The 8,891-nt window shown below is 42.9% G+C and overlaps 2 protein-coding genes across 8 annotated transcripts; both read right to left on the bottom strand.

Annotated features, from left to right (window-relative positions):
* Positions 1 to 464: 464 nt before the first annotated feature.
* On the bottom strand, positions 465 to 1,619 carry LOC112137604 (alpha/beta-gliadin MM1). Of its 2 annotated transcripts, XM_036212193.1 has the most exons (7): positions 1,459 to 1,619; positions 1,333 to 1,379; positions 1,111 to 1,208; positions 943 to 966; positions 868 to 909; positions 601 to 798; positions 465 to 514 (listed from the first exon to the last, which is right to left on the bottom strand). In XM_036212193.1, exons 1-7 carry the CDS (start codon positions 1,488 to 1,490, stop codon positions 500 to 502), a joined length of 456 nt encoding a protein of 151 aa, XP_036068086.1. In that variant the 5' UTR covers positions 1,491 to 1,619; the 3' UTR covers positions 465 to 499. The 2 variants fall into 2 exon arrangements, with proteins under 2 accessions (XP_036068086.1, XP_036068085.1); XM_036212192.1 differs by having other exon boundaries at positions 868 to 966; positions 1,459 to 1,618.
* A 3,184-nt stretch (positions 1,620 to 4,803) lies between these two features.
* Positions 4,804 to 8,016, bottom strand: LOC112137603 (putative mediator of RNA polymerase II transcription subunit 12). 6 transcript variants are annotated; one of them, XM_036212182.1, is made up of 5 exons: positions 7,875 to 8,016; positions 7,730 to 7,776; positions 7,303 to 7,658; positions 4,972 to 7,200; positions 4,804 to 4,878 (listed from the first exon to the last, which is right to left on the bottom strand). In XM_036212182.1, exons 1-5 carry the CDS (start codon positions 7,889 to 7,891, stop codon positions 4,864 to 4,866), a joined length of 2,664 nt encoding a protein of 887 aa, XP_036068075.1. In that variant the 5' UTR covers positions 7,892 to 8,016; the 3' UTR covers positions 4,804 to 4,863. The 6 variants fall into 6 exon arrangements, with proteins under 6 accessions (XP_036068075.1, XP_024115775.1, XP_036068079.1 ...); XM_024260007.2 differs by having other exon boundaries at positions 4,972 to 7,197; positions 7,231 to 7,658; XM_036212186.1 differs by having other exon boundaries at positions 4,972 to 5,751; positions 6,103 to 7,658; positions 7,875 to 8,015.
* Positions 8,017 to 8,891: the final 875 nt, after the last annotated feature.

The raw sequence follows: 8,891 nt of genomic DNA on the forward strand, positions 1-8,891 counted from the left end.
ATTCATTAAATTCCAGCTCAAATAGGCATTTACCTCACCTAGCGCCATCCAGTGTATTTGGACAGGAAACTTGTACATTTCCTGCTTTTCTAGCCAAGAAATGTTTAACCTCAACCAAAATTTGTGGAAAACACATCTTAAAGAATTATAAAAAGTATAGTCTTAATGAAGTTATGCCTTTAAGCTTTATTTTTGCTTGTGAGGCTCAGCCTCACCTGCATCCATCCATCTTTGAAGAAGGTTGGAAATACAGGGAATCTCTGTGATGACATCAAGTGGACAGCAGCATGCAGCACTTCAGGAATTAAGTAGTTTTACTTCCAGGGTAGGGGAAAAAAAAAAAAAAAATATATATATATATCATAAGTTTTTTTTAGTGGTCCAAATGTAATAAATGACCCCATAGACAGTTTACCCTGAAGAAAAATCATGGTAAGGCCCTTTAAGAACAAATGCACAACAGATCACTTCAGAAACTTTTATTTAAATGGTTGTTTCTTCACTGCTTTGGCGCCTGCAAGAGAAAGTTAAGGATTTGAGGTACAATCTTTGATAGGGGGGGGAGAGAAAAAAAAAAAAAATAAAAACACAATGACAAACCTGTTTAGCCTTCCTAGATTTGAAGCGCTGCAGGTACTGAGGTTTGCTGGGCGGCTGGATTTGATGGCTGAGACGCTTTGCTTGGTAGCTTGGCTTTTTCAAATCAGACTGCTGAGAGACCTGTTGCTGCCTTGTTGAACCCTGGGTCAGGTGAAGTTTCCTAGGATGTGTCACTGGCTGCTTCTCAGGGACCTGGGGCTGGTACACTTGCTGCTGAGGCTGCTTCACGGGGACCTGGGGCTGGTACACTTGCTGCCTAACAGGGACCTGGTACACTTGCTGCTGAGGCTGCTTCACGGGGACCTGAGGCTGGTACACTTGCTGCTGAGGCTGCTGCACGGGGACCTGGGGCTGGTACACTTGCTGCTTCACAGGGACCTGATATACTTGCTGCTGCATGGGGACCTGATGCACTTGGGCATAGTATTGCTGTTGAGGCTGCTTCACAGGAATCTGGTACACTTGCTGCAGCATGGGAAGCTGTGAAGCTTGTTGCTGCTGCATCGGGACCTGAGGCAGCTGCTGCTGGTGGTGGGGAGCCTGGGGCACTTGGGCATTATACTCTTGAACATTAATTTGCTCTTTACCCATCCAGGCTGGATAGACAGCTGGTTGAGAGATAAGCATTCAATCTGGTTTCTGATTTTGAGCAGCACCAATATAAGCTGCAAACACTTTTTTTTTAAGTTAAAAGCAATATAAGAGACCACAAAACAAGTTAGGACAACATACCATCTGCATCCTGTAGTCCTATGGCAAGCAAGGAGAACAGGAAAAACCTAAAAAAAATAAATAACTTATTTGTGCTATCCTCAATCTCAGTAGAAAAATACATGTAAACAAAGAAGAGCATTTTACCCTATGAGAGGCGCCATAACTGCAGAAACCATGAGAGGCAAACTCAACAACTATGTTTGAAAGCTGTTTCCAAAGCAAACAGCTTAGTTGCTCAGAAAACCCTATCTTACTCAATGTTGTCTTGGGCTTTTGTTGTATTTTCCTTCCATCATTAGACCAGGGACACCTGTGTGATTAGCAGAATGCAGGTGAGAGTAATTATTTAAAGTTACAAAGGGTGTTACTTAGCAGGACAATATTGTGGCTTTTATATTTTAAATGCCTTTTTAGCTGCTCTGGAGAAATAATTCCAATGCATGTTCAATGAAATCATCATTTGAGACGAATAAAGCTGCATACATTAATCTAAAAAACACAAGCTTTCATTATATTATTTAGTACTGGATGTTCAATTTGGAGGAGTACTACTTGTAAAAATCAATATCTTTTAATGTGAGGAATGAAGGGCTCTATTCAACCTAACTCAGCACTACAAATATTGAAAATAGAAGTCACTAAACATCTTAATGAAAACATTCTTCATATATATATTTTTGTTTTTCCTTTAATAAAGGGATGAGAGATCTGAGGAATTATCAATTCAGAGAGGAGCATGAGCCAAAGGATGGGTTAAATACAAGGGCAGAATTCTTCTTTGAGAATATTGATAACATTTGTAAAATTAATACACTGCGTCACATCATTCTATTTTTGGATACAACTGTTACAAACCAACACATACATTTTCACAAAATGTATGATAAGAGAGTAGGACATTTTGTTAAAAACATGCAGAAAATAGAGGTATTTAGCCTCTTAAGTACAAGGCATATCTTCAGAGAATTATACACAGATACAGCTTCTGCTATTGTACAATTCTAGTTGACACAAGACATGATCATTTCTGTGAAACTATGTTCACACTGCCCATGGCAGCACACATTTAAGAGGCCACTTCCAATGAAAAGTAAAGTCTATGTTTCAGGCCTCCACGTTCAAAACTCATGCGTTGACACACAACTACAGAAGTTTCTACAACCATTTCCAAGCTGTATGTACAAAATGTGTGCCCATTGAAAGTTAAACTGGGTCAAACTTTGAGCAATCAGTGGCTTGGATTTTTGTAGTGACATATGTTTGGGGTCCTTTTTAATTCACTGAAGTGCCAGTTATTTGAGAATTGTTCATGGAGGAGAAACTAATAATTGTGGTTTGTATCCAATTCTATTACACCAAGTCTTTCATTTTACCATGTTGGACTGCTTATTAGTGCAGAACAAACTTCATCCTTGCCCGATAATTAGAGAACATCTTAGCAAAATCTTATGACTGAAATTTAACTGAGTGATGACTTCACATATTTTTGTAGAAATATATGTACCTATGATTTTTTTTAAAGCTTTGACTGTATACCATCTGTTCTATAATCTATCTCCATGGAAATCCCTTTCTTTTTGGCAACTGAAACCACAGATAGGTGTGTCCCACTGTGCTCCATGAAGAGATGGAGGAACCATCTGTTGCAGGGTAATCTTCTGTACCTGTCAGGTGGTGTATCTGTCAGTACTCACAAAAACAACACAAAATACACATTTGTAAGATGAGTATTTTTTTATTTGAAGTGCATGTCTTACATAATTGGTTACTGTAGAGGGGTTTAAATAAAAGGTGTTGTGCGATCTTCATCATTCTTCTGAATAAAATGTATTTGGTTTAAATCTGGTACTGTCACTTTTTAGTTGTGGAGGGTGACAGCTCAGAACATCCGAGTACCACTGGCAGGATTGTTGCTCTTGCCCTCCACATCTTTTCTATTTAAAGGTAAAAACCCAGCTGTTTTGTCACATTTGCCATCTGAAGTCAGTTTCATCAGCTTTGTGTCACCTCAGATCTGGAATCCGTGAACATTATTGCTTCTCTACAAATTTACAATCACTGCAAGGGACAAAAAACAATTTGAAATTTAATAAAAACTGAACTCTTTGTAACTGTCATGTGGGGTACTGTGGGAGTTACCAAAAAATCTGCACCCTCCTGCAAAGTTCATAAAAATATTAAATGCAACAAGTGAAATCCATGATTTGAATGAACCACAGTTGTAAGAAGGTCCTGTGTTGTTTTTTTTCCTTGGAATGGCTTCAATTTGGACAACAAAAAAAATATCTTCAAACACAAGCGCTCACTATTGTTTTGACGGAAAATATTTATGTACATCAGGAACTGTGGCGGAAGGGCAGAGTGGTCAACCTCTCATCAGAAGATTGCTTGCTCATGTGTCCGAGTGTATTTGAGGAAGACACTGAACTCTACATTGCTCCCAGTGGTTTGGTTGGGACCTTGCATGACAACAGGGTTATGTGTCAATGGGACTTGTGATTGTAAAGTGCCTTGGGCCCTTATCAAGGTAGAAAAGCACTGTGAAGAGACACAGCTTACAATTTGAGTCTGCTCTTCCCATTTTTCCTGAGCTATAAACCATGTTGAGGCCTGGTTTTGTGATTTTTCCACTTCTTTCATGACAAATTAAACCACAGCCACACTAAGCTATGCCAGCTTTTTCCAATAGGTTAACTGCAGAGCTTGAAAACATTGCATTCTCAATGCACTAGAACAGATGTGACGGGGCATAAACATACAATCTTGACCAAAAAAGCAGTTTGATTGCAATGCAAGATTAAGATTTTTTTGGGGGGCTATTTGTTAAGTTGCTCATGGTATGATAAATCTTTATTGAAGCAATTCCAATGAGGAAAACTATACTGCATCCACTGCTGCTTAGCACAAACAACTCCACATGAACTATTATAACTGCATTTTGTGAGTTGGACCAAAAATCATTTTCCTTTTGTGTGGTAGAAACATTGAGTTGCCACTTACAGAAAGGATTAGGATCACAAGGTCAATAGTGTCTTATGTTTTAGTGGGCATATTTATTCATGAGAGCTTTAACTGGAAAGAACATGCAGATTGGGTCAGAAAAAAAAATAAAATCCACAAATTTCTTAGTTTAATTATGAAGATCAGATCTTTCATTTCCAAAAACTGAGTTTCTGTCCACTAGGTTTTAACATAATCTTAAGACTTAATTTCCCCAAACAATAGTCAAAGATTAATGTTAACACCTCCAATAGGCACCATTTAAGTCATACCTAGAGTATTTTCTACCAGATTGCACATATCAAAGAATGCTGTTCAAAGGGATTGTGAAGTACAGTCTTCCAAATAGTTTGACGACATTTGAGGAACACAAGTTGAAGCAGAAAGGAAGTTGATTGGTAGTTTTCACAAACTTCTTAAATTTGGCCTACTACTACCCCACCAAAATAGAGTGCAAGATAAACCGATTAATTGATAGTTACATTAAAATAGTCAAGTAGAATTTAAACCAATCATTTTATTTTCCAGACATCAATGCACATGATCCATTCATTGTAGCAGAACCTGAAGCGAAGCAAACAAAACACAAAATTCATACTTTTAGATAAAACAACAAGGACTTTATTCTTGTTATTTGCATAGTGCCTAGAAACTGACCTTTTTGTTCCGCTGCAGCAGCTTGGCCTTTAAGGATGGTCTCTTTCGCCTGAATTTAGGCTTCAGAGGTAACTGAACTTTGTAGCTTGGCGTCTTGGCATTGTAGCGCACCCTAAACCGATGCACCACCACCTGCTCACTTGGGGTCACATTAGGCATGTGCTGCTGCTGCTCTTGCTGCTGTTGTTTGGGCACCCCAAGTATGTGTGACACCTGCTGCTGTTGAGAGGACACCCTTGGCAAATGTACCATCTGTTGCTGCCATTGCTGCAGCTGTTTTGGGGGCACAGTGACCATGTGTGCTACCTTCTGCTGCTGTTTTTGGGGCACCTCTGCCATGTTCATTTCTTGTTGCTGCAGGTGAGGCATTTTGGAGATGTACATTTGCTGATTTTGTTGGAGGGCCTTTTGCTGCTGCTGCTCCTCAGCCTCGTGTCCCTCTTGTTGCTGTGGTACTTTGGGAATGTGTACCTCCAGTTGGTGTTGGGGTGCCTTGGAAAGATACAACACCTCTTGCGGGGACACCTTGGGCATATACAAGACTTGTTGTTGCTGCGGCAAGGGTACCTTGGGGACGTACACAACCACCTGCTGTGGAGACACTTCAGGTACATGCACCACCACCTGCTGCTGCCGCTGCTGCTGCTGTTGGGGGGGCACCTCCGGGATGTGCACCACCTGCTGCTGCTGCTGTTGTTGTTGTGGGGACACCTCTGGGGTGTTCACCACCTGCTGCTGCTGTTGTGGGGGCACTTCTGGGATGTGCACCACCTGCTGCTGCTGTTGTTGTTGTTGTGGGGGCACCTCTTGGATGTGCACCACCTGCTGCTGCTGCTGTGGGGGCACCTCCGGGATGTGCACCACCTGCTGCTGCTGCTGTTGTTGTTGTGGGGGCAGCTCTGGGATGTGCACCACCTGCTGCTGCTGTTGTTGTTGTTGTTGGGGCACCTCTGGGATGTGCACCACCTGCTGTTGTTGTGGGGGCACCCCCGGGATGTGCACCACCTGCTGTTGTTGTTGTTGTGGGGGCAGCTCTGGGATGTGCAACACCTGCTGCTGCTGTTGTGGGGACACTACCATATGCATCACCTTTCGCTGCTGTTGTGGGAGCACCTCTGTCATGTGCGCCACCTGCTGCTGCTGCTGCTGGGGGACCTGTGGCATTTGCATATTCATCTGCTGCTGCTGCTGCTGCTGTTGTGGGGGCATCCCTGGCATGTGCACCACCTGCTGCTGGGGCACATCAAGCATGTGTACAAATTGTGGCAGTTGCTTCTGCTGCATCTCAGGTGTGTGCATCACATGCTGCTGTGGTGGTCCATTCTGCACTTGCACAGCCTGCTTTTGTGGCTTTGGATGCACCTTGCACTTGTGACTCCGATGTGGTTTGGGTACCTGGAGTCCTTGTGGAGGCAACTGGGGCATATACATCTGTCTATGCTGGTTTGGGGGCAACTGAGTCATGAATACATGTTGTAGTTCTTTGGGTTGCTCTGGTCCTTTAGACCTGAAAAGCATCTGCTGCTGTTGGGGCACAGAAGACATGTACACCTGCTGCATCTGGGGCTGCTGTTGGGGCACCTGGTGTTGCCAAGGCCCACTAGGCACAGTGGCCTGTTGGCCACCTGTTCCTTGTGGCACATTGGGTGTGTGCACTTGTTGCTGGGGCACATGGTGCTGCTGAGGGAGACCCTCAGGGGAGGCACTATACTGCTGGGCAATGATGGGTGTGGTCCGCTGCTGTGGATTGGTGGATGTGTGCAACTGCTGCTGTTGAGATACACTGGGTGGGGGGACCGACTGCTGTTGTTGGGGCACAATTTGTGTAAGCACTTGGTGTTGGGGCATCTGGCCTTTGTCTACTTCAGAGAAATATACTTGCTGCTTTAGGGGCATGTGGGACACGTGCAGCTGCTGCTGGGGTGCACCAGGTGGGGGCGTGTGTTGGTGCTGGGGCTGATGGGATGCACCAGGCAGAGGTTCTTGCATCTGCTGAGGAGCCACACCAGGTGAGGGCACCTGCTGCTGCTGCTGCTGCTGCTGCTGCTGGGGTACACCAGGTGGAGGCTTGTGTTGTTGCTGGGGCTGATGGGGTGCACCAGGTGGGGACACTTGCATCTGCTGCTGGGGTGCACCAAGTGGGGACATCTGCTGATGCTGCTGCTGCAGAGGCACACTAGGTGGGGGCATCTGTTGGTGCTGCTGGGGTGCACCAAGTGGGGGCATCTGCTGCTGAGGAGGCACACCAGGTAGGGGCATCTGCTGCTGAAGCTTTTGGGGGACACCAGGTTGGGGCATCTGCTGCTGTTGGGGGACATCATGCACCTGCACTTGGTGCTGTTGGGGCAGCTGGACCTGCTGTGGTACCTCATAGAAAAACATTTGCTGTTGTTGGGGCACCTGTGGTTGCATGTGGGGCAGCATGGATGTGTAAATTTGCTGCTTTTGGGGCATTTTAATGGGATCCATTTCCTGCTGCTGTTGGTTTTGAGCTACTTCTGACGTAGGCTCCTGCTGCTGTTCTTGGGGGAGTTTGGTCTGATACTGTTGGGGCATATACACATATTGCATCACTTGGGGTTCCTGTGGTAACTCAGAGGGGTACATATAAAGCTCCTGTAGCACTTTAAGAGGATGGCTTGTAATTGGTTCATCTCCTTGACTTTCAGTTGCTCCAAAACTGTAGACTGTACAGCAATTTTTAAAACTTTACAATCACAAATTAAGTCATGAATGTTTCAAATATACCCACACTTACCATTTGCTTTATATCCTCTTATGGTCAGCAAGGTCATCATTAATAATCTAGACAACATTCAAAGAAAACACCATACAAGTTAGTTTGTCCTGTGACAGTTGTTTAATCTGCCAAAAATAAAAAGCAAATTGTGCTTTCAACTTACAGGATTTCATTACCCATAACTTCATTTACCTCTGCCAACTATCTAATCAACTTCCACCAGGCAAGTCATAATAGAGAAAACAGTTGCAAAAGCTGTCACAATCCGTTTTATAGTCTTCCAGCTCCCAGCTTGTTACATTAAATGAATTCATGTGTGGTTAGTTAAAATCAGGTGGGGCTAATAGACTTTAAAAAGAGCCTCCTTACTGGTGAGAGGTGATAATACATCCTTTCCATTCTGCTGTTTGTTAAACTGCTAAGCAAGCTCTAGCAGAAGCTAGAAAAAATGAGAAGTGGAGTGAGCTACAGTTAGAAGACAAAATTAGATGTTGGAAATAGATTCTCATTCTGATTCATTATTTAGTTGATAAGTACGACCACAAGATGGTGATATTATACCTTCTTTTTGAGCCTGGTAAACTTGCTTATTGCGACAAAAGAAACTGATTTTGTTTTTTGTTTTTTTGGTGGAGTAAATCAAGTTTTTACAACAATGTTTTTTTTTTTACAAATGTTAAGAAGAATGAGTTATTATTGATGAACAGATTCAAAAACACTGAGCACCTTGATCATATTTAAACCTATAGGAAAGAAAACAAAGATGATAAAGGCAAAAAATTCAACTGCACCATATTAAAGATTATATTTTTGAATAAATATTTGTGGTAAGATCAGAGGGGGAGACTTAGTGCTATAATAGTTATTACAGATAGTATTCAAGTGTTTTTTTTTTTTGTTTTTTTTATATTAAGGTTGAAAGTCAGGATATTTTATTCTGTGTGCTTTTCTGATCATTGCTATGCTTAGTGGAGGGCCTATAGGGGGCACCAATTCACTATTTTTTGATATTGCTAATGTGTTAGAGGCAACAGTGGTTGATGGCATGTGCAGACTTCAGATTGAACACTGCAATCTGATCGAGGCTGACACATGTCACAGTGAGGCATTGCTTCGGTCTGAGTTCTTCCAAGACATCCTGCTTGTTCCCAGAGAAATAAAAGGGCCTGTGGCCTCATTG

Source organism: Oryzias melastigma, linkage group LG1 (assembly GCF_002922805.2).
Source record: "Oryzias melastigma strain HK-1 linkage group LG1, ASM292280v2, whole genome shotgun sequence".
Classification (NCBI taxonomy): Eukaryota; Metazoa; Chordata; class Actinopteri; order Beloniformes; family Adrianichthyidae; genus Oryzias; species Oryzias melastigma.